Source organism: Branchiostoma floridae, chromosome 7 (assembly GCF_000003815.2).
Source record: "Branchiostoma floridae strain S238N-H82 chromosome 7, Bfl_VNyyK, whole genome shotgun sequence".
Classification (NCBI taxonomy): domain Eukaryota; kingdom Metazoa; phylum Chordata; class Leptocardii; order Amphioxiformes; family Branchiostomatidae; genus Branchiostoma; species Branchiostoma floridae.
The window spans coordinates 11,182,381-11,209,198 of NC_049985.1; the positions used below are offsets into that span (position 1 = coordinate 11,182,381).

Sequence of the window (26,818 nt, forward strand, 5' to 3'; positions counted from 1 at the left end):
CAGGAATCATCCACTTAACAAGTGACAAGGTGAGGTTCGTTAGCTACTGTTCTATAATTAAAACATAAGCTATAGAACACTAGTACTGTTTCAAGGAGCGACCCGGGTGACAGTTAGTCTCTACCAGACTGACTATGCTGGCTGTTACACAACAGTTACAGGGAGAAAAGTTTGCCTGGAGAGTTTTGCTACTTGAGGAGTTGGATGGGGACAAGTAACCTTAACGTGGACTGGCTCCCCTGGTCAAGTTTTTGCTGAATTCTACTATCCCCGTACCCCCGTAGTCTCTAATAGACTGACTACGCTGGCCGTTATAGGGAGAATAATTTGCCAGGGGATTTTCGCGGCTAACAGAGGAGTTGGTCGACCGGAGGGGAAATTTGAACCGTGGACTGACTCCCCTGATCAATTTCCTGATTTTTCCGACTTCCACGATCCCCGTACCCCCGTAGGAAGGCCTGGTGGATGCTAGTACCCCCGTAGGAAGGCCTGGTGGAGGCTAGTACCTCCATAGGAAGGTCTGGTGGAGGCTAGCTAGTACCCCGTAGGAAGGCCTGGTGGAGGCTAGTACCCCCGTAGGAAGGTCTGGTGGAGGCTAGTACCCCGTCTGGTGGGGGCTAGTACCCCCGTAGAAAGGTCTGGTGGAGGTTAGTACCCCCGTAGGAAGGCCTGGTGGAGGTTAGTACCCCCGTAGGAAGGCCTGGTGGAGGCTAATACCCCCGTAAGAGGGTCTGGTGGAGGCTAGTACCCCCGTAGGAAGGTCTGGTGGAGGCTAGTACCCCCGTATGAAGGCCTGGTGGAGGCTAGTATCACCGTAGGAAGGCCTGGTGGAGGCTAGTACCCCCCGTAGGAATAATCTCCAAGCAGATCCACGGTGTCGTAACATAGTATCAAACCAACCGTAGGTGGAGGCTAAGCCACCGTGGTGCACAGAGTCCTTGCCTGCTGCCCGCGGCGTTTGTGTCGGGTAGGAATCCCTGACCGCATGCCTTGACTGAAGCACCGAGACCTCGCCATTGCCCCTGTAGGAACAAAAACAAATTGTGCCTTTCACAGGGACGGCTAGTATGGTTTTACATTCGTCAACAGTTCAAGAACTTGTTTAAACACACGGATCTAATATGTATGAGAGCGAACAGCTCCATTTCTATATCTAAATAGTCAGTGAAATAGTTGTGCAAGCACTACAGCAGGGTGAGGGGTCTAGTAGTGTTGTTGGTCCAATTCAACTACCATACTCTGAGCACATGCACAGTGCTAAGCAGAGATAGAGAGCACTATGTGCCTTTTCTAATTAAAAGTCTTTGGTATGTCTCGGGGCCCGTGGATCAAGTTTAAACCTGCAACCTACCGCGTGTCAATACCAGGCCAAGCACTGGGCAGCAGTTAGTAAACTGTGAGTAAAGCTTTCCAAAATGTTTCTGAATAGAATACCTGGATAGAAAACGTAGCCAAGTCAATTTCACACCACATCCCCGAGACCACACGTCCTGTTCATTTTGTTCAAATATGGTTGAACATAAACGTCACGTTATTCTTCAAAATGTCATATCTTATTTCTTCTTGTTTAAGATAGCTCAATACATCTAGCAGGTAATATTTGCATTCGCTAGATAATGTTTTTGCTGAGGTATAAGCGGTAGGCAAACCATCGATATACAGGTACATGCACTTATAACTTTGTAAATAGCTGTATGCTTATCATATTCGATTTCATCTTTGTGTTTCACGTTGTATAGGATCCCGTGAAAGTCCCTGTACTTTTGTAAAAGTTTGTATTTGGTCTGTGACATAATATAGCACAACAAGCTGGCATCTGCACCTGTATTGATTAAACGATACAATCACCTTTTTTCAAACGGGTTATAATTGCATTAAAGGGGCATTCCAGTTTAGAAGCGAGTATTATTTTCTGATAGATGATATTTTTTTGGATACAAATGTTCCCGACTTTTCGCAAAGTTTGTCTTTTCTAAATCCAAGTAGCCCTGTACGGTATGATTTTGGTTTAGTCGACTTCCGTCACACTTTCTCGCTAACGCCTATTCGGGATGAGCTTGAAAAAGCAGTCAAGTGACTATCACACATTTGGAGATATACCAAAAAAAGGTCATCTTCGAATAGAAAGATTTGGGCACTTAATAGTATAAGAAGTTGAAAGAAGGTCAACATAAAATGGCGGCGCCAAAACTGCTTGTGCGACCAACATTGGCACAATTTATCGCTAACGGTAGGGTCGATAAGCTTACGGCAGTAGTTGAGTGACTATCAAACATTTAGGAAGGTAACACTAGTTCACCTTTTTCCGCGGGGTAACCTATATCCGTTGTTTAAAAAAAGCTACTTAGGGATCATATCAAATCAGGCGGTGGTTTCAAACTGCAATATTTTAATTATTACAATTTGAAACCACCGTCCGTCGACTTGACATCCGTAACTACATTGTTTTTTCTAAACAACGGATATAGGTAACCCCGCGGATAAAGGCGAACTAGTGTCACACAAAAACTTTGAAGACTAGAGACCCTTGGAACAGAGAGTTTTGGCCATTTTCATGGACCATTCTGCTAAAAATAAGGCTACTTTTATTCATGGACAAATGATTATAGAATGACTCACAAATGATAATTGAAACGTGTTGGCTGGCAGTTCTGATGACGTCTGTGCACACACAGTTACTGAGTTAGTCTAGCTACTCAAAAAGTAATACTGAAATACCTGTTCCCATGGTCGAAGTCACGTCCTCTCCCACCAGTTTGATTCAAGCATAACTTTTTATTCTCTGAGGAATTGTAATATCCGCTTCTGGAGTGGAATGTCCCTTGTTTAGCCCATTTCATCTGAATATATGATGAGACCATTGTGTGGCCCTATTGTGGATTGGTATGACTTTATGGACTCGGAATGTTACTAATTATGCTAAAGTATGCTTTGACACAACATGCGAAAATAAATACATTTCTTTACCAATACAATTCACGTCAACTACTCGTGGAATTTTGGATCTGTCTATAGCCGTTCAATGGCAAGTGAAAGTGAAAATATTACTCCCTGATGAGTGCAGGTATTATCGCTTCCCCGCTCCACACTTGAAGTACCATAATCAATTTTCACACCCTGAAGCTTCGAATTTTATCTATAACAATATCCCCACGCCACCATTCAATAGAAACGTGTCCCTTCTCGGAATATTGAAATGAAAATGTATGTTATGTCGTGTTAAGCGGCTTATACTGGTGTCCTTACCATAGCATTACATTCAGATACCGTAGGCGGGTTTCTAAGACAGTCTCAAGCAGACCTTATCCTACTATTCTTGGAACAGACTCATGAAAGTCATTCCTAACCTCTATATATATAACTCTCGATGTTTGTTTTTATGCGTGAGACCATGTTGATTTGATGATATGGACCGCGCGTGCATCAATTTTCGGCCGTTTCTAAAAATAAATAAAAAAGTTTTCCACCATGCATTGAATAGTACAAAGCAGCCGTAAAAGGAGCAAATACATGCCGTAGATTAAAAGAAAAATACATAAACTTATGTCAACGTCAATCCCAATGTCAAAGAAGAAGACTGTGAAACGAAAATGAAGAATCTATTGTTCGATGTTCAATACTCTGTGTTTGTCATTTGTTCAGCCTTCCAGACCACTAAGATTACAAAATGAATAAAACTTTTGATTGGCCAATTTTCTTTTATTTGCACGCTCGCATCAGTTTTGGGATTCCGAGAGGATGTCTTGCTGTATATATACTGTAATCAAATCAACATAGCCTAACTGATCATGATAGTGGCTGGGAAGAAATTATTCGTTTTGAAACACCCCCACTATATATTATTCCGTGTTGTATAATACTTAGTGATTGGTATTTCTAAATGTAAAAACTAAGTCACATTCGAACATTCCAGTTTCTCGACGGAGTTAGTAAGCTCGTTTGAAAATGTCGCCACGTTAGATAACTCTCGGGATAACGAGAAACCATAACAAATACACAGAAGGAGGGTTCTTTGTTCAGAACGCCTAGACCAAGAGTGGTCTTTACAGATCTTTCCAGTTTGTGGCAATGATAGATGTTTGGGGATTATCTGTTTATATCTAGCCATTTACTTTTATGATTTGAGCTGTTGTTGACTTTGATCAACTCGATTAGCTGAATCCCTATACTTACATACTTCATTTACGGTCTGTGAGTAAAAGACATATTTTGTCTGATATTTCTCTTGTTCTTGTTAGCTTCGCCAGAAGTTTACCTGTCGGGAGCGTTTGTATGTATGTTTGTCACAATGTGGATGAACAGCTTGACTCGAAAATGCTTTGATGGATTGAATTAGTATTTGGGACGTGGGTGGAGTTTAATACGACCTCGAAACGATTCCCCTGCAACAACGTTTTAAAGCGCAGATGTGCGCATGCAAGTTGTAACACCGTCTGGGCTGGAATATACAGCAGAAACTGTCTTTATATTTGTCCATTGATCCATTGAATGACCTGCAATGAGTCAATGTCACGAGAAGGAGAAAGAATTCATTCTGTACACGATTCTGCAGACGCAACGTTAGAGCTCATTTGGATTAGTAAACAGTAACATGTCGGTCTGTGCCACCAACAAAGGCACCTCACGTCATTTGCATTCAGGGGAGACATGTTACCTGTAGCAGTTTGTGTTTGAAAGTCATCAGAGCATGATGGTGGCCCTGGCACTACGTCATGCGAGTAGCACAGGAAATGCAGAAGCACTGTTGCCAGTTTTATGTTTTGAGGGACGTTTGACAGATACCTCTCTGTGGTCTTTCAAAGAGCGCTTAATATGATGGTCTCCAAAGTCTTGCAAAGGTCTCTCGGTGATCTAAATGAACTTCAAATGATCTTCAAAGGTTTTTGATGATTTTTCGATGATCCCGAAGACCCATGACTTTCGATCACTCAGTGTTTGCCCAAAAGTCTCAGTATGTATAGTTGCCAAAATATGATGTAATGAAACTAAACTAATATCACAATATTGTTTGAACTGTTATCCACTAAGTCTTTTATGTCACATTTCACATTGGTGTGCAAATTCATTTTCCTTCTGATTTCATTTCATTTATTAAGAAACCCCATTCTAGTGTTCTTATGTTTACAGTCATATTATGTTAATATTACATTTTTTATTTACTTATATCGTAAAAGGATGTTATGTATTGGCTACTCCCAAGCTATGATTTGTATTGACATGTACATGCGGTAATATTAATTTTCTCTTGTAATGTTACTTTTTATTTTAGTTAGTATTTTTGTACATGTATGTCTGAGGGCAGGCCAGGGCACATTGAGAAGCGCCAATATAAGGATGTCACCCCTGGTAAAATGAAATAAACAAACAAGCAAACAGCATTCAAATTGTCGTATTTTCAAATTGTTTTCTTTCTGCTGTTCTTAGACAATATGGCGGGGTCATCTCCCCGCCGGTTGATGACGTACGCCCTGTGCGTCCTCGTGCTGTTGTTACCGAGTGATCTGCTGAAGTCCAGTGCTGCTGGATGTGGAGGGAACCTGACGGCTCCCTCTGGAGGTCCTGTGACGTCACCGAACTATCCAAGTGACTACGGCGATAATGCGTTATGCGAGTGGCTGATCACCGTCCCGGCAGGCAGCACGATTCGTCTCACGTTCGACAGATTTGAAACAGAGGATGGCTACGACTTTTTGGTCATCTACGACGGAGCAAGTGATAGTGCTGTGGAGTTATCGAGGTAATTCCCTGAATACTAGTAATTCACCCTGATTCGTCCGAGGTGTACACGGTGTCTGTTAACTCCTGATACTTTGCTATAACCATCGAATAAAACCGACAAGTAAGCGAAGTTTTATTGGTTTAGCAAAGGACCAGGCGTTATATGACACCGCATACACCCACGAACAGGCAGGCCATTAACGTTAATATAGATACATGACCTATAGAAACTGGCACATGCATGAACGTAAGAGATACAAATTCATGATCATGTGTGGCACTACATATGTAAATACATTTGTCAAATTTGTGAGAATGTTGGGAATTTAAAATTGTGCTTTTAGTACAAAGAAGATTACAAATTACATTTTGGAGCCAAAATTTCAACAGAAAATATTTCGTAACATTGTAGTCTTAATCTTGGAAATCTTTTTTTCTTTTCAAATCTACTTTACTGTACTCATTCCTCTCCGCTGAGGTATGTGCATCCCTCCGTTTGGTTGGCCAATATCCTGTGTATCTCTCACTATGATTGGCCAATGTCCTTTGTTTATCTCTTTATGACTGGTCAATGTTATTATTCACTACTTAATCTTTGTATCTCTTCTTATTGGTGTATGTCCCAGGTATCTCTCATTCTGACTGGATCGGGCCATATGTTGTAATGACTGACAGCTGGAGATTCATTATTCACCGCTTGTGGCACTTTTATGACATATGGCGTCATAACCGATATGAAAGGGGGGCTTCTGATTGGTTGACGTGGTCTGGCTATATATGATAATACATTGCGTAGGCCTGCGATGATGAAGAATTAGTATATGAATCATTTTCAAAGCTCCGAAACTGTTGTTGTTGTTGGGTGTGTCTGTGTCTGTGTGTGTGTGGGGGGGGGGGGGGGGATACAAATCAGACTTTAAGCTAAAAACATACACATTGAGTGTGTCAACTGTACTATTTCCTCCTGGATCTCTAGGCTGACAGGAGATCCTCAGTCAGTCGACCCTATCACCAGCACGTCTAACGTCATGTTCCTGAGGTTTACATCTGACCAGGGTGTAACACTTTCTGGGTTCCAGTTGTCCTATACAAGTTACGCCACATACGGTAAGTAGTGTATTTCGTTTCTGTGTTGTGTAGTTTGAGCTAGGATTGTTTATTCAACTCTACATTCTTATAAACATGTATCAGCATGTGCCGAGGAATAAACTTCAGATTCCCCATTCTATCATAACGGGTTTTCTCTAAATTTTCCGGTCATCTCAAGCCGTTACTTTGAATGTCTGAGAATGGAAACATGGAAAGTGGTAAACAGAGTATACTTTGCAATGCGTACAGAAAGTATACCTAGTTTATAGTATCACTGGTATTTAGTCACCTTGTGGGTTTCATCCCTTGTGAATGCCTATTAGGTTTGATATGGGTGTTAAGTTTAGTTTCACTAAACTGAACATACTCTATGTATAGCAAATACATCCCATCAATAAAACTAATAACGTTTCAAAGTTTTATCACGATATCGCATACCTAGAGCGGCGTTGACATTCGGACTGGAATTTCAGATGACAAGATTATAATAACTGAACTTAGCTTATACGCAAATATTGTTGCTGCTTCAAGTGATTCTGGTGCTACATACTCTTTTCTTTCAGAAACGTGTGGTCTATCAGTGTTTCGCCACTTCCCCCAGACTGGTTGTGGAGGATCTCCAGTCAACATAGCCAACCACATCGGCGTCACCCTCGAGTTCTGTATCCAGGCCTGCTGCGCAAACTCTGCATGCCTGTCGTTTCAGTACACCTCGGAAAATACCAACTGCCACTTGAAAAATAAACTCTGCTCTGTTGGAGAGAAATTTCCTTTTGCAGACGGCAACATGTACGATCGGCTTGATGGTAAATTTGTTCATTCTATATCTATACAAACGTTAGCATAAACAGTGACATTATGGCGTTTTACTGCTCTAATTATTATGCTGTATTTACGTTCGATTCAAGACTAATACTGGTTTAGCATTACATTGTTTGATGTTTCAACTATCTTGATATTTATCCGTTTGTTGTAGACTTGGTAACGTTTTAGCAGGTGTGTAAGACAGTTTTCAAGTGAAATGACATATTGATTCGCTGCTTAAGCTTCATTGCCATGGATGAACATCTTGATCGTAATCACTTGTAAGTTGTTTGAAACCCTGGTCGTGGACATCCGACCAGGAGAGAGAAATTAAGTACTTTCTTCCACGAGGAAGTTCGTATGTTGTTTTTTTTTTGCCGCAGGGTGTCCATTCGGCTACTCCTACCTGGCGCACACTCACCTGTGTTACCGTGCCTATGACAGTGAGAGGACTTACGACCAGGCTTTGACGACCTGCCAAGCAGACGGCGGCACGCTGGCCATGCCTCGCGACAACACCACCAACAAATTCCTCATTGCCTTAAAGAACGACGCGAACCCGAACATCGCGTTCTGGTTCGGACTGGATCGTAAGGACGGATCGTGGAATTACGTGGATGGCGGGGAGCTGAGGTACACCGACTGGGGCGATGGAGAGCCGAACAATTCCGGTGGAGCCGAAAATTGTGCGATGTACTTCGAGTCAACGCATGCCTCCAAAGGAAATAAATGGAACGACGTATCCTGTTCGGCAAACATTCGTTTCATCTGCGAAGTTGGTAGGTCACGGAATTTGGTGTTTTGTGTCGTACTCCTATCAGTGACGCTTAAGGACTTTCGACGTCATCGTAAGGAATATGTGTGAAGATTGACAGTGACGTACGTGCCTCATGCCACTTTGACACGGCCACGGATATATACAATACATACATGTATATGGTGTTATATCTACTAGTAGACTATGTCAAAAATAACTACCAGATGCGTTTACAATGTTATAATGTAACAATGCCAACACATTGTGTCTACAATTGCTGCATTTTTATCGAAGAGATTGACACCTTCTGGACCACAAATGAACAAAAAAAACTTTAAGATCAGGAAAAAGTAGGTCTGTGAGAAATAGGAAAGTTGTTCAACTTGAGTCATCGATACAAGTACCACACTGCTAATGACAGTCCTCTCCCCTGGGGCAGGTGGCAATGTCGCCCTGGGGAAGACAGCGTTCCAAACTAGCAGCAGGGAGCCTGCCAGCGTTGCCGTAGACGGGAACACAGCTACAAACTACGGTGCTGGTTCCTGTACACACACTGTGAGTGACTATGGAGAGGATAACCCAACCTGGTGGGTGGATCTCGGCCAATCGTATGTGATTGACAGGTAGGTGTACAGCATATCTCCGGATCCATTATCACTGATATGAGAGCTTGACCCCTTGTTTACACACGCACACGCACACACACACACACACACACACACACACACACACACACACACACACACACACACACACACACACACACACACACACAGATACATACAAACCCACCCACATACACATATACACCCCAAACAACCCCCCCCCACACACACACACACACCACACATGTATATGTATGTATGTGTGTCTGTGTGTATATGTGTGTGCGTTAATATTGGCATGAAGTAATTATAGGTAATTATAGTGACTGAGGATCTATCAAAGTTTACAGGTTGGTTTTATGGAGTGCACATCTTCTGTAAGTGAACATACAATGCGTTTCAAACTCAGTGTGTCATTGCGCATTCTCTGTCTCTAATATCTACAGGCTGGTCATCTTTAACCGCCAGGACTGTTGTGCTGAGCGAATCAACCCCTTCAACATCCACATCGGGGATTCTGACCAGGTCAACACGAACCCCAGGTGCGGAGGTGACCATCAAATCGACCTGAACCAGCCGTCCATTTCCGTCTCCTGTCAGGGGATGAAGGGTCGCTATGTGGGCGTCCGTCTTCCTGGATCCTCCCGAATACTGACCCTGTGCGAAGTCCAAGTATTTTCTGGTAGGCCTCGCTTCTACTACTACATTTAGTTGGCATGGTCATGGCGTAATGAATAGAGCCTGCATATCAATAAAGCAGGCAGGTGTTATGCACGATGTTGGTGTGCTTGATTTGCCGTTCAAAGGGCAGAATCTGAAGCGTATACCGTTATGTTTTCTCTTCAGTGAGCTATAAACACTTATTTTAAGAAATGTTACTATGATTATCTGAGACATTAAAAACATCCCTACTCCTCCTAGAACGCTTTAGGTAATATCCATTGAAATGCTGCGTCCATCTCACACACATCACACATTTATTTTCAGGTCTCGCTCATGCAATGCTTGATTCAAAAGAGTGTAGACTAAAACGAAAACGGCTGCGCAAAGGTGCATTTGTTGCTTTAGCCAGCCCAATTGATCCAAAACATCAAAGTGGTACGTACAGGCTTGCTTGTCACCGAAAAAAGATCAGAAAACACGTACCCAGACCTCTCGATTCACGTGATGGGAGACATTAAACACGCCTGGCCGACTGTACGAACACATTATATTAGATGACCAGTTTCTTTGTACGCAGACGGCTTCACTGTAACGACCCTATGGGATAAAGATTGGTGACTATGAACTAAAGGACACATGACTGGAATGTGTTCACTATCACCCAGTTTATACATAGAGAAGTAATGTGATGAAATAACAATGTGTTGATTTATCAAACAGTGAGTTACGGCCTGACGATTGCAACGAATGATGCTTATAATTCTGGGACTACTAATTCACTGACAGTGGAAATCTTCTCTGACGATTGTGACTTCTGTGTGACAACGACGGTATCTGGACTTACAGCGGTTGGGTGAGTACAATGATGTACATTATCATACATTGTCATATAAAGGGACCGACCTTCCATATGACGGTATGTGCACACCTCAGGACGGGTTATTAACCCTGCAGTAAGTACCTGGTTGTAGTATTGACACGGTTATGTCTTTCAATAGCCTGGGTACCATCCGGAAAGTAGTTCGCTCCGGCGTTAATTATACACTATATACAGTCGTTTCTCGCTCTGACATTTATTATACTCTATATACAGTCGCTTCTCTGCTGTTCCAGCGAAAATAGGAGCTAATTACTACCCTGATGGTACCCATGCTAGTCTTTCAATGGATCATACACAGGAACACCTACATGTATGGAGCCTTAATCTAAGTTATATCAAATTCGAATAAATGCTTGAAACGTTGTGCTGGCAATAGTTTACCTGCATTGCTCATACACTAAAAACTACGCCCCTTTAGATATTTACATTGCGCAGATAAGTATAGATCCGTGTCCGCTTAAGTCACACCTGCTGTGATACAAATTAGTGTTCTCTTCTACTTAAGTTATTAACCAATGTTTGCATTTTCTAACAATCAACATCATAGAACTGAGTACAACCGAGTCTTTGCCGCTTCCGATTTTGGTGATCCTTCTCGGCTCCGACTTACCACTTCAGGGGACAACACGCTCATACTAGACTGGGTGAGTTATAGTGCACTACCAAAGTATTTTAGTCCATTAATACAAAAATTCGTGTATTTATCAACGTTAAAACTAAATCAGAAGTTATTGATGTATGGTAACATCATTCTTTCCAGATTGACGTCCACAGTGGCTATACTGGGCTGTACTACCGTTTTTCCTGTCCCAGTAACGGTTGCCAGTTGTCCACTGACTCCTCGGAGGGTAGCGAACAACTCTATTTGGATGTCAATGGTTAGTTACCTTCTAATGATATTTGGAATGTGGGTAAACGATTAGTGTGGTCGTGATTTTTGGGTGGTAGATAGCTCATTGAGCCGGTTTAATGTCAGATTTTGAAAGGGAATAACTTTACAAGGAATTGACGGATCGTCATTATTATTTTCACTCCGCGTACCGTAGGTACGCTATGGAGTGAAAATATTGTGTTCGTAATGTTTCTTCCTTTTTTCTTTCTTTCTTTCTTTCTTTTTTTATATTTTTCGTTATTTTTGGTAAAAAATGTCATTTTTGCATAAAACCGTTGCTAAGGCAGCTGACAAGGATGGTGCAGCGTGTAAACCTAAGAAAACCTACCTAGAATGTAGTTTTCTACTGAAATCTTATTTGTTTCCACTTAAATAAACATGTATGGAACATGTAATAACAATATTTCTGTTACAATAATAAGTTTTCACCGTTTTTGTTTTAAAATGTCACATTTTGCATTACAATCTTTGCTAAGGCAGATGCCACGGAAGGTTTTGGAGTGAAAACCTAACAAAACCTACATAGAATGCAGTTTTCTGTTGGTTTCTTATCTTTTTGTACATGAATAGATATGAATGCAGTACATATTGATGCTAATTGTATTAACTTTTCATTATTTTAGTTTAGAAGTGTCACTTTTGAATATAACCATTGCTAGAGTCAGTCTTGGCCTTGGAAGGGTTTGTGGCCGGCCATACGGCATACCTGATGAAACCTGAACAGACTGTAGTTTTATGTTAGACTTCAGCCTGTTTGTGCTTAGATGGACATATAATTTAACTTGTCTATATCTATTATAATTATATCTTTTTCATCTTCTTGTTCTTTTCGTCTTGATGGACGTTCAGTTACGATAGGCTCTGCAGTGTGTGACTAGTACAGCTCTGCTCTTGCACAGTTTGCCACAAGCAGAGCACACGAATGCAGCTGTTGTACAATGTGTCATGTATTTTGAATCTTATTATCATATAGCCAGGCGCCGCGGACCAATCAGAAGGCCCCGTTCCACGTTGGTTATGACGCCGTAACACGTAGATTCCGGCCAGGCAGGTGCACATTAACACCAGTGGTGTTAATTCATTTTGAATTAACACCGGTGCTGGTGTTAATTCATTTTGAATTAACACCGGTGCGGGTGTTAATTCATTTTGACCAATCAAAAGGAACGAAAGAAAGGTATATGCAGGCATTGGCCAATAAAAGGTGCAAAACATATGCCGGAGCAGACTGCAAGGGGGAATGGCTCCTTCTGTTAACATTGATAATGAGTTTTGTTTTTCTACGCTCACTCGGCGGTTTATTCGGTGGTTATCGCACCTGACCAGGGATTATCTCACCATATACACCTCGGGCCGGGGCATTAACCCTTTATTATATAATAATTTAAAATATCGGGTGTATTTTCAGCCAGTAGGTACCCAATGTGTTGAGTAATGAGGCTGATTAACGTGGTCGAGGCACCTCCTCGAGCACGGGACCCCCGTTTTACGTCCCTCCCGGAATACGATTTTGTGGAATTCTTGGTCTGGCTACAGCAATCCGGTCGTCCTTGGTTGGTCTCCCATGTGCTGCGCGTTGCTAAAATTCCGAGATCGAGGGATTGGGAGTATCCAACGTGTCACATGGCAGTATGTAGGAGTTTGAATTTCTTAAACGTTGCTTCTTGCATAATCTGTATCTGTATCTGTATAGCCGGTATAACCGCCGTTCGGCGTAACACACCAGCTTCGCAGGCACGCGGCGCGGCAGCAGCTGGTTATATTACACCGATCGACCCATCACACCTAACTTTTGCACATCTATCTGCAAGCGTTCTTTAAAACTACCCAGAGAAGATGCCCCTACTGTACTTGGTGATAACAAATTCAACTCTACGATAGTCCTGGGAAAGTACGAATTTTTTAACACATCAATCCTAGGTTGGTAACCGCGATATCCGCGTATTACTGCGTATAAAGCGCAAACATGTAGCGTCTTCATAGCGCAATAGACCGACGTGGGACTACTGTATTGCGTATCCATAACGTTTTGGCCACCAAACTGCGTACGAATGATAGTTTTGTGCATGTCCAAAACTATCAGGCGAACTGGGCGTATATTTTCGTTTGCCTGCGTACGTGAAACTTTCTATAAACGATTCAGATGCGTTTGAGGTGCGACTTGTGCGTGCGGCCGCGTATGGAAGAAATTAGTCAAAATGTCGAAAAATGTCAAAACGGAACTCATGCGGCTTGAAAATATACGCAGGTGTGGGGTCGTATATGTATGACAAAATTTCATGCGGAACTCACGCGCACTTGATATTTTCAAGTGCGCGTGAATTCCGCATGAAACTTTGTTAATACGCGGCCGAACGCCCAACATTTGGAATTTTCGTGGAATAAATTAAATTGTACGTCGAGCTCATCTGGCGTTTGAATTACGACTTCAGCGTTTCCATTTCGCATGAGGTGCGTATGATTGCAACTGAAATGTGCAACAGATTTTTCCGTACTGCGAATAGCTGCGTATGGGGTACGTATGTTGGGCGTATTCCGGACGCACACAACGTCTACCGACCGCATGCCTGACGCACCTGGTGCCAACTGCATTCCAAACGCATTTCAGGTGTGTCAGAGGAACAGTTTCTAGTACATATACTTTTGTTTGCGAGCATTGCCAATAGAGTATTTTTGTTAGAGGAACACTTTGTACTACGTATGCTTTTGTTTACAGACAGTGCAAGTTGAACATTGACAAGTAAACAGTGAAGAGGTTTTTTTAATCTATTTGCGAAGCAGTGAAATAGTAACACTGTACTTTTACAGTAATGTGGGCCATCATTTACCTTAAAAAATTATGTGGACTGTTAAGATTGTGTTTGTTTTCACTTTATCCTTAATGATTTCCCCTATCATCTTAGTATTTCAACTACAGTATAAAAATCACACTCATACACACCACATAACTTATTCAAGATCTTTACCAAACACGTAAATTAAACAATTATGAAACCTTACGCCCTCTTTCAAAGTTGTAATATGGCTCTATATTGCACATTTATATCATGTGGTTCTACACACAAAAGTACTATTATCAGCAAATAAAGTCAAATATCTGTTACACAAAATGGCACGTGTGTCACACAAATTGATCCAGTGCTTCAGCAGGTTCTTCTACATCTTCCCTTCCAGTTACATTCATGGTGCCCTGCAAGTTGTGACCATCTCTACATGTACAAATACGTCGGTCCTGGCCTGGATCTGCCATCTTGATATGATTTTGTTTGTCTGGACTCAGATGCACCTTCGTATTTATTCCAAATCTGGAGTGTGCGTCGATCACGCTATCAGTACGCGTAGTATGCGCAACCAGATCGCAGAACGCACGGTACTAAATCGTGATCTATGTTTGCATTCGTTATACGGTCGCTCATGGTGCGTTGTGTCTGCGCTGTAAGAACGCTATGTACTCGCAATACCGCGATATCCGCGCATTACTGCGTATAAAGCGCAAACATGTTGCGTCTTGATAGCGCAATCGACCGACGTAGGGCCACTGTGTACATGTATTGCGCATCCATAACGTTTTGGCCACAAACTACGTACGAATGATAGTTTTGTGCATGTCTAAAACTATCAGGCGAACTGAGCGTATATTTTCGTTTGCCTGCGCACGTGAAACTTTCTAAAAACGATTCAGATGCGTTTGAGGTGCGACTTGTGCGTGCGGCCGCGTATTGAAGAAATTAGTCAAAATGTCAAAAAATGTCAAAACGGAACTCATGCGGCTAGAAAATATACGCAGGTGTAAACCCACCTTAAAACAACGTGCATTACTGCGCTGTTACCGCCTAACCATGTGCCAGAGTACATGATCCTCCGAAACAATTGTGAAATACAGCTGCGAACACTCAACTCTCGGGAGGGGCCTTGTGAACGATGCCCATATACGTCCGGAAGTTTTGGACATTTCCCCAAAATACAAATTCCCTAGGGAATTCGTTTTGAGGTAGCCTTTGTTTGCATGCTTACAAAATTCCTGGAACTATAGAGTCAAGCCTGACTACATGTGCATTGACTTCCGTTTCGTTGAGGTGATAGATTGTGTTGCATTGTAAAGCTACGGTTACTATCAATCTGATTGTCGTCCAAGTTCAACTATTAATTTCTTGTGACTGTTGTCGTTGTCGCCTTGTAGAGCTGAAAGAAATGATATAGAACAGGTTAGGTATAGTTGACGGACACAAACATATTCCATGATCAATATGTCAACATGTATGAATCCCTATGGGTTTCTTTAGATTGCTTAGCTGTCAAATGTCTTTTTTTTCAAAATCAATAAATAAAGGTTCGAAAAAACAAAGTGCCCAGATCAACCAACACCCAACATCCACTCATAGGTTTGTACTTCTAGTTTTCAATGCTCCCTATGTTTGTGCATTTAAGCCCCCTTGTGCCTTCAAAGGTCCATTTTTAACCCACCATTCTGCCCACTGTTACCTCTATTACTTTGGATACTGAAACTATATGAGCAATAAGAACAATGGGGTAACAAACCTCGCTGTTCAGGAAAACTGTATGAACAGCATCCGTCTGTGTAACATGTTCTCATGACAAGTTGTGGGGTCTGGTGGGGTCATCTTCCCATCCTTCATATGTTGTAATTCCTTGTGAGAGAAAAAAGAAAGATGTGGAATTACTCCCAACTTTGGCTTTACAGTAATTAAATATATTTGAATCCATTAGTTGTCAGAAAATGTTTGGGATTGATATTGTATGTAATAATATATCTAGTGAAAAACTATATCGCCCAGCACACCGCGCTTCTGTTTTGTTATAGGTCTGTACTGCTCAGGACAGTTCCTATCCGGACTACTCGAATTGAATGATGTTACATTCTTCATAAATCATGATGAGTCATTGACAGATATCTCTCTTTCTTCTTTAAGAAAAATCTCACGGGTACTGGTTAGCCCCATACAGTTGCAAAAGAAACAATTGTGTACTGAGGATACCTTCCAAAGGGATTTTCTTTCAAATTTTTCATTTGAAACATCATAGCCTCTTCTCATATTTTGGCTAAAGATACCTCTTGGCGTTTGATTAAAAGGTATTACTAAGTAACAAATATCTTCGACTTCATCTTCGTGAGCACACGTGTGATACTCAAGTTGGGCATTGAACAAACTATGTTATATAAGCTCTTCACAGAGGTCACAACGCATGTGCGGCGAAATAAATTCTAGGAAATATGTCAATGTACATGAAATAACAAAACTGAAATCATTATGACTGTATATGTTTCACTAACCAGACTACTGTAACTCATACACGTGGTTCTAAGGCTGTGGCCCTCATTATATTTCAGCCATACCATAGGTATGGTGAAATATATTGTATTCGTAATGTTTCTTCTTTCTTTCTTTCTTTTTTCTCCTGTCAAATTTTCAAATTGATTCATCTCCGCCGTTCCTGGACCGAATGACCTGAGCTTTGGCACAAGGGTAGAGTGGGCCAATAAACTTGTGCTTTTTTTCATTTTTTTCATATCTGTCTCTAAAATGATTTTATTAAGTTTTTTTGGTCATCTCAAGACAAAAAGTGTATATTTTGGCCCCCTGTACCCTGGTATTATAACCGAATGAGCTGAAATTTGGCACAGATGTGTCTTGATAATTCCCCCATATAAATTTAAAATCAGTTTTGGTGTACAGTATAACGAAATGCTTATTTTTGCGATTTTTTTGGTCATTTGTTAACCAAAAAAGAACACTTTCGACTCCTGTACCCTGGTTTTAGAACCGGATGACCTGAAATTTAGTATAGGAGTGCCCTATACATATGCGCACATGGATTCATTACCACTTGGGGCATACAGTACAACAAAATGCTCAATGTTGCGATTATTTTATGACCCAAAACGTACATTTTGGCTCTTGTACTCTGGTTTTAAAACCAAATGACCTAAATTTTGGTAAAAGGGTGCACTAGATATTTATTCAAAGGACACGTGTATAATCTTTGGCATAAACCACTTCAAAATGATATATTTGGGGATTTTTGTCATTTTCCAATAGCCAGAGGGGTTAATGACCTTAAGGTCGTTGACCCCCCACCTGTAGATTGCACCTACTGGCCTATATCACTTAGCCTGAATCTATATCCTAGGGGGGGGGGGTGCAGCTAATCAGCGAGCCCGGTGTTATCTGGAGGAGTCCAATCTTACACTGAGGGGTTCATTTTTTTAAAAAGTCATCATTGGCCTGGTGAAGTCTTTCAGTGGGTGTATTTTTGGACTGGTCTATTTTGCAATTTTACAGAAGGTGTGTTGGAAGAGTCCATCCTCGTACGTAGGGGGGATTTTTTAAAATTCATTTTTGGACTCTGGTGACTTCTAGTTTGTCAAAGTCTTTCAGTAGGGTTATTTTTGGACTGGTCTAATTTGCAATTTTACAAGGGTGTGCTGGAAGAGTCCATTCTTGCATGGTGGGGGGCTTTTTTAAAAATCCATTTTTTGGACTTTAGTGATTATATCAAAGTCCTATTTCAGCGGATATATTTTTGTACTGCTCTACTTTACATGGAAGAGTCCATTTTTGCACACGGAATGGGGATTTTTTAAAGTTCAGTTTAGGACGGGTGATGATTGTCTATTATACCTTTTCATGCACTGGGACCTTTTTTGCTAAATTCAATTTTGGATTCGGTTTCTTATTCAAAAGGCCAAGGTTTCAGTGGGAGTATTTCTGGACTGGTCTATTGTGCAAATTCACATAGGGTGCACTGGAGTTCCATTCTTGAACGGGGGAATTTTGTAGGATTCATTTTTGGGTTAAACCGTCATTAGTAAAAGTGATTTTCAAATGGGTGATTTTGAAATAGTTAATTGTTGCATGGGGAGGAGATGGCTGAAATATGCTGTATTTGCTCTCAAGCAAATGTCGGCCTTTCTTGTTCTATCATTGTTTTTCTCTAAAGATTCAGCTCAAGCCATTACTTCGAATGTCTGAAAATGGAAACAGGGAATTATATTAGGGCCTAGGGGTAAAGAGAATAACTTCGCAATGCATGTAAAAAGTATGTCTGGTGTATAGTACCGTATGTACGGCATTACTGGTATTTAGTCGCCTTGGGGGTTCCATCCCTTGTGGACGCCTATTAGGTTTGATATGGATGTTGTATGTATAGCTAGCCCATGACAATTATACATCACATCAATAAAACTATAACGTTTCAAAGTCTTTTCACGATATCGCATACCTAGAGCGACGTTGATAGTAATTTTTAGACCAAAACGGTATATTTTGGCCCCCTGTAATTTCAGGTCATTTAATTGTAAGACCAGGGGTATTGCAATTAAATGACCTGAAATTCGGTACAGATAGGCATTGGATATTTGGTTACATGATCCAAGTAAAACGTTTTGGCGTAAACCACTATAAAATCATTAATTGCAGCACTTTTCTGAGAAGAAATTGATTTTCTTTCGGCCTTCTGCCGTGACGTCACCCCACAAATTTCCACACCTGGAAGGGCGTCGGCTGAAGCAGGAGTTGATGTGAATTTAATGAGCCAGCCAATCAGTAAAGAGGAAGGCGAAGGCTAATAAATATTCATAAGTGGGGCCTTCCAATCCCGTATATATAGAAACACATGCATATCGTGACAATACAGCGGCCGAATGTCAACCTACTCCCGGTTTGATATATATAAAATCGTAGTTTGCGAGGATTTGGAGTTCACGACATGGTCATTAGGACGGTAGCAGAAGGTACGCGTTCCTTGAACGTCAGAGTACAAGTATTTGTCGATGAATTTACCAACATTCCGCGTGGCAATATCAATCATTTTCGGTAGATTTGACTTTGGCAGGGTCAGTTGAGACAATCGAGAAAATATTCCTTGGCGGAAATCGAGGGAAAATTGGACAGTTTGCGTTTAGTTTTGATACGTAAGTTTGACAGTGGCGAGAATGATTATTTTTTCATCAATATTTCTCGTCCGTATTTTTTGAACTGTAAATCTAAACAATTGGCTTACCTGTGCAATGTTTATATGAGTAAAGATCAGTGGGTATTGTACTGAAATTTTGTGTAACTTATTGCTGAACTGGAAAGAAAAGTGCTGTATTTTTTCCCGAGCAAATGTAGGTGCCTCTAGTGTTGTTGTTGTTGTTGTTGTTTTACATTAACTTTGAACATTCAAATTGTAAGTAACTTTAAAATGACAGAGTTTGAGCCAAAAAATACTCTCAGTGCTAGGTATCACCACTGATCTCTGAAAAGAAACCCTCGAACAAGATAGAAACTCCTATCCTCCGGGTTTCGCACGCTGCGAGCAGGAAATTGTTACACTAAGACAAGATTAGGTCCGATATCTGATTGCATACAAAGTAAAACAGTTTAACAGTGGTATACAGAATTATATACTTAACAAAGAAAGAAAATGAAATATATAGATAAAGCCACATCAAGTTAAGTTGTTGGTCCTAGGATGTTTCAGGAAAAAAATATGAAGCGACAGGACGGTAAAATTCTTTTAAAAGTTTGAGACGTCTCCGTTTCGGTAATGGCTCATACAAAACAAGAAGAAGATTTAATTTTTCAGCTTGAAGAAAACAAACACTACTACTACACAGCACCTGCACCTGCTTGATAATTAGTAAAACTTATGTCCAACTTGAATAAAAAATACTTTCACTGCAATGATAAATGTACCCACATCACAATGAGCTTATAACGGTACTTGGGCCCAGTTATCGTACTGGAAATTGTTGAATGGCTTCATGTAGTTTCATAATGAAAATTTTCTGAATGAAAGATTATGGTGATTTCTTTCACTTTCGAAAATAAGTGTGGCAATAGAAAATATTGTCTTGGCAACAGTTTTACTGTTAATTATTAAGTATTGATTATTGTTGTTGTAGGCGTGTTGTATTTGTCTTGTATCCTATAGCCTAGCTGTATGTATGAAAATTATTTTACGTGATGGATGTTTGTAGGGCATTGCTGTTAACAATAAAGGTGATCTATCATACGAGTGACCTATTATCATAAATGTTTCTCATTGATTATACAAATGAGGTCCTCATTTGCATAAAAAGATATCAGCTGATCTCCTCTTCTTAAATAACAATGTGTTCAAGGTATGAAAGTCTTAGCAGAGAAAGCTATTGTAGCATTTTCTCATAGACTATGTTAATGAGACCCTAATTTGCATGACTTACGTCCGCATGTTCAGTTTAAAGTACATGTTGCCATTGAATGTCGCAAGAATTGATTTTTCGTCATTTAACACTCTAATAACAATTTCTCATTAATTATGTAAATTAGGTAACAATTTGTATAGTTGATGTCAATCGATATATCTCTCTTTTCTAGTTACATATGTCATGTTAAGTGCCTTATTGGTAATGAAATACTGTGGGTTAATAAACTGTGCTCATTGATTATGCAAATTAGCTCCTGGTTTGCATTTGATAGCCCTTATTTATAGAAGGCATCTCCGAAGTTATCTTCATAATCAAAAATCATGATGATCCGTCAACCCCTTCTCGAGTTATTCCCTTTCAAAAGCATGGTGCAATTGCGCACGCGCGGACGAATTGCTTTTAAATTTCGGAAATTTTTGCCAATCGGATATATTCTGAACAGTAAGCCTAATTTGTCTCTCTTTTTGAGTTACATATGGCATATTTTTGAGCATTCTAACATGAATTGCATTGTATTTATAAACTGTCCTCATCAATTATGCAAATAAGTGGTTTGCATGATTAGCATTTAATTATGTAAGGCATCTCTGAAGCTATCAACACTCCAACTACCATGAAGATCTGTCAACCCCTTCCCGAGTTATCCCCCTCTTAAGGGACGATGCAACTACACATGCCTGTAGAAATATTCCTAACATGCCTGCGAGATTTAGGAAATTCTTGTCAAACGGTCGCAAACTATACTATTAGGCTCGCCCCTGAGGCGTCACCAAAAATAACCGCCTATGGCACGACATAGTGTATGACGTCTTTATGTCGGTATCGTTTCATGTTTACCTCAGGGCTGACCACCCCTGCGCCGATATGTAGCGGACTGATGGACCTCTTCTTCGTTCTGGACGGATCCGGTAGCGTAACTGACGCCAACTTCGATATGGTGAAACAGTTTACTAAGAACGTGGCGAACGCTTTCGACATCAGCGCGAGCTCCACCAGGGTCGGTGTGGTGCAGTACTCTGGCTCCAACACGTGAGTTTATTATCTTGTCATCGTTTGAAAGATGAAAATCAGCGCCCATTCTTTAGATATAGAAAATGGATGTTATAAAAAGCTACCTGTATAAGAGGCAATATGAGGCACTTAGATGTTCTATGTATATTGCGTATATTTCCAACTGTACAGCATTTGACCTATTGCCGTCACACAAATCTCATGTACAGAGCAATTGGGTCAGACAATTAAAGAGAACTGAGTGATTCATTCGAAGATTCTGATGAGCCCATTGCTTTTAGTTGGAGAACAGTTTACTATTTCCATAGTACATTGCAAGGTTTTAAAGAAACAGTGGCACAGATTTAGTTTCCAACATTCATATTGTTTTTCAGCTTGGAATTCAACCTTGGTGACCATGCTGACAAGCCATCTACCCTGGCCGCTATTGACAGCATCGTGTACCAGGATGGCGGCACAAGGACCGGGTCCGCTCTGGAGTTCGCCCGTCTGTATGCAGCATGGAGAGGCGAAAGTGTTCCAAAAGTACGGTCATAAAAAAACATTCATCATACTTGACGTAACGCCGGTGACACCACAATAATCGAAAAGAGTTGGCGTGACTTGGCTAAATAGTTTTAGAACCAATCTTCTTACGGCGACGTACGCTGTTATGTTATTTACATATTCTTGAGGTGATTTTTGTTACATACTTGGTCACCTTCCTCCCTTTTCAGGTGATGATTGTCGTGACTGACGGTAAGTCATTTGATTCTGTGACGGCGTCCGCTAATAACCTGGCCTCCCAAGGGGTGGACGTGTACGCCATCGGCGTGGGCAACTACAATGCCACCGAACTTTTGGAAATCGCTGCCAGCAACCAGAACAACGTGATCGAGTTGACCGACTTCAACGCACTGAGCGCAGAGATCGAGCAGATTGTCCAGACTGTCTGTGTAGGTTAGTGTCTATATCAGAACTCATGTAGAAAAACGTAGAATACAGACAGCTATTGGAGCCAATTTTTTTCATTTTCCATTTCGCATTGCTGCTATGTCTTGGACCATACTGAATCCGTGAATGTAGGATAAGAGTTAAATATGATAACGATGCATATACAATATCGGTCTGTGTACCAGATATCGGAGTATTTTAAACACTGTGTGTGTGTGTGTGTGTGTGTCTGTGTGTGTCTGTGTGTGTGAGTATGTGTGAGTGTGTGTACCAGTGTGTGACCTTCATATTAAGCCATTTCTATCTACCTGTGATATAATATAATAGGTCTTGAACAATTATATTTGGCTCTGAATATAATAACCATATGGCTTGCACAAGCTCTAGAAAAGAAAATGTATCCTTCATAACTTAACAACCAAGACAATGTGATCCACTGTGCAGAGTTTCCCTACGACTAGTTTCATAGGACAAATTCCTCCAGGAAGCCAGTGTCACCCACTTTCCCATTGTATTCCTGAGATACTAGTACATCTGGTACAGAGTTTTGGGGGGACTTACATAACCAGCATACCTGTAGACTACTAGCATTCCTGTGGAAAAATGCCTGTACAATTCCTAGAATTTTTGCAGACTGAACACAATAATATACCATTTGGCTCGCCCCTGAGGCGTCGCCAAAAATAGGAGCTGGCGATTCCAATGTAAACCAATTAGTTATGCATAGGCGCTCCTGTGGAAGAGTACATTCTTCCATATGGGCCCGGGGCATATTGGGTAAGCTCCATTTTGACCTGAAATCAATTCACAATATTAATTCATTTTTTTGGAGAAGTTACTGTCTTCCGCGACCGGGTCCGTGATAGTCCCAAATTATTTTGGAGTAAGGGGATTTTAGCATCCGTTTAGTGTCCAGTTACTTAGTGTAAAATTAGCGTAGCGGATCCAAATCGCTGCTAGTATAAAATTCGACCCCTATATATTGTTTTCGGTAAGTTTTTGTCGCCGATAATCAGATATGTTAGACCATATGGTACATTTTTACTTCCTGTATACTGTATAGGTACAGTTCCCGGGGAAAAAATTCATTTGGAAATACGGCGTTGTTGAAAATAGTCTCTTAACTATACGTTTAATGTCGCATGGGAAAAGGTATGGCTGAAATATGCTGTATTTGCTCCTAAGCAAATGTCGGCCTTTCTAGTTTGTAATATCCGTTTTCTATCTCTTTTTCAACAGGATGTATTGAGTTAGTTTACTTTTGAATATCTTTTTGCTGTTGTCAGAGTTGTGACACCGAACTTGCTATTCCCAAATGACTTTAGAGGTTAACAATACAGATTGTGTTCGTTTTGATATCTTCGCTGTTGTTAAAGATGTGACACCGAACTTGCTATGTTCCAGGAACGTCCTGCCCACCGCTGCCACCTGTTGAACATGGCAGCACCAGCGGTGGTAGTTATTATGGGGACGTCGTTACTTATCACTGTGATCCTGGATACGAGATCAGTGGTGATGAAGAACGGACCTGCCAGTCGGACCAGACATGGAGCGGCACACAGCCGACATGCAACCGTAGGTTACTTCTTATTTCGTTATTTCTTATGATAAAGTTTTGCGGAGTTTGTAGATATTTTCAAAGTGAAGACGTTAAAATTTTTCATGACAGGCACTTATTGTAACAGAGGACATGGCGTCTTTAGTGTCATGCAGTCTCTGTAGCATTTAGTACTAGCGCAAAACCGTTCCTTGCTAAAGGTAATTTGATTTCTGTTAGGAAAAGCCTGTCCTGTACTATCAGTTCCAAACAACGGCAGCAGGACCGAGGGGCATCTGTACGGAGACAAGGTCACGTATTCCTGTAATGAAGGCTACGAACTGATTGGTTCTGAAAACAGAACGTGCCAGGCTAACCAGAGCTGGTCGGGAACACAGCCTAATTGCTCCAGTAAGCTTTTACATTCGCCGTCTTACCATTCTCGTATCGTCGCAACAGTAGATCATTTGTAATATCCGTTTTCTATCTCTTTTTCAACAGGATGTGCTGAGTTCGTTTACTCTTGAATATCTTTTTGATGTTGTCAAAGTTGTGACACTGAAGTTGCTATTGTGACACCGAACTTGCTATGTTCCAGGAACGTCCTGCCCACCGCTGCCACCTGTTGAACATGGCAGCACCAGCGGTGGCAGTTATTATGGAGACGTCGTTACTTATCACTGTGATCCTGGATACGAGATCAGTGGTGATGAAGAACGGACCTGCCAGTCGGACCAGACGTGGAGCGGCACACAGCCGACATGCAGTCGTAGGTTACTTCCTTGTTTCGCATTATTAATTGTGTTCTGTTAAGGTTTCATATTCGTTCAAGGTTAAGTGAGGTCAAACGCTACGTAACAGACCGTTAGTGAAACAGATGTGAATGATGCATTTGAATCTTTGTAGATTGATTCTGTGTAGTCCTTCCTTCCTGCAAACAGTGTCAATCTTATGTTTTCTGATAGGAACGGCCTGCCCAGTGCTGCCAGTGCCAAACAACGGCAGCAGGACCGAGGGGCATCTGTACGGAGACAAGGTGACGTTTTCCTGTGATGAAGGCTACGAACTGATCGGTTCTGAAAACAGAACGTGCCAGGCTAACCAGAGCTGGTCGGGAACACAGCCCAATTGCTCCAGTAAGTATTTACTCTGAGACTCTTTGTAGTAACCGTGCTGTTGTGGTCGATTCCCAAATGACTTTAGAGGTTAACAATACAGCGTGTGTTCGTTTTGATATCTTCGCCGTTGTCAAAGTTGGGACATCGAACTGCTATGTTCCAGGAAAGCCCTGCTCACCATTACTGCCTGTTGAGCATGGCAGCACCAGCGGTGGCAGTTATTATGGAGACGTCGTTACTTATCACTGTGACCCTGGATACGAGATCAGTGGCGATGAAGAACGGACCTGCCAGTCGGACCAGACGTGGAGCGGCACACAGCCGACATGCAGCCGTAGGATACTTCTTATTTACTCTGATATTGTTTTTCAAGTTTTCAAGTAAAGCAGTTAGCGGTTTTACAAAGGATACATGTACTTATTGTAACGGACTGACATGATTTCTTTGAATCTCTTTACCATAGTAGCGCGTAGTCTATCTTTACTAAAATCAATTTGAATTTCTGCCTTATTCTAGGAAAAGCCTGCCAAGAGCTACCAATTCCAAACAACGGCATCAGGACCGAAGGTCATCTGTACGGAGACAAAGTCACATTTTCCTGTAATGAAGGCTACGAACTGATTGGTTCTGAAAACAGAACGTGCCAGGCTAACCAGAGCTGGTCCGGCATGCAGCCTACATGTGGTGGTCAGTTGCTTCTTTTTATTGATACCGCTTTTGCTTTTTTGCCTTTCTCCTTTGTCGGCCAGTGGTGAGACCACTTCATCATAAACTTGGATACCTACTCGGACGAAACGACTAGTAACCTTGCACATAAAAAACTGTAATAAATGAACCGACGCTATTTGCTTCACACTAGTAACCTCATTTGGTCTGCATAGTAACTAACGTTTCTGATGTACTAAAAGCCATTCACACGCCTGTCTTTTATACATGTATGACACTTAAGCTGTAAGCATGTTTGCAATGAACACCATGGACTGATGTTTTATTTTGTTTAACCTGTTTTCCATCTACTTTTCTTGCGATCGATTTTCTTTGACAACAGATTGCGTCCCTGACATCAGTCTCTCTGGAGGAGGAAGCAGTGAATCCTCAGCAGTGAAGATCGCGCGGCGTACATCCTTCACCATACGGAGCCGCATCCACGTCATCTGCAATCAGACCTACCGCGTTACGTACCAATGGAGCGTTTTCCAGCATAACTCAGTGCAGGTACTGGATATTCCCAACAAAGTCCTGCGTGATTCGCAAGACATCACAATTCCAGGAAACACATTGGGCTATGGCTCCACTATTGTTGAGCTGAACGCTACCATGGTTTTCTCGAATACTGGAAATAAAAAGTCAGAAGTACAAAGACAGTGGGTTATCATGACGTCATCTCCACTAGTGGCGCATATAACAGGTGGATCTGCTAAGTCTGTCAGTCGGCAGGGGGCTCTGGTATTGGACGCATCACAGTCCTATGATCCGGATGATGAATACATCGATGATTTCAGGAACTTCACTTTTCAGTGGATCTGTAAAACGCTTCATGGTACGTTTATGACTCTTGAAGGCCATTGATGTTTCTGTTACGAAAGATTTGATTTGCAGATTGGAGCTATTTGTTGCT

The 26,818-nt window shown here is 41.3% G+C and overlaps 1 protein-coding gene across 1 annotated transcript in view; it reads left to right on the top strand.

Moving 5' to 3' along the window:
* The window catches only part of LOC118420012 (polycystic kidney disease protein 1-like 2), a 77,956-nt gene that overhangs the window by 36,688 nt on the left and 14,450 nt on the right, over positions 1 to 26,818 (top strand). Inside the window, exons 7-11 of the mRNA XM_035826716.1 lie at positions 23,950 to 24,120; positions 25,048 to 25,218; positions 25,364 to 25,534; positions 25,717 to 25,887; positions 26,249 to 26,740. Of these exons, the coding sequence (XP_035682609.1) occupies positions 23,950 to 24,120; positions 25,048 to 25,218; positions 25,364 to 25,534; positions 25,717 to 25,887; positions 26,249 to 26,740 (1,176 nt within the window). The remainder of the gene's footprint in view (positions 1 to 23,949; positions 24,121 to 25,047; positions 25,219 to 25,363; positions 25,535 to 25,716; positions 25,888 to 26,248; positions 26,741 to 26,818) is intronic.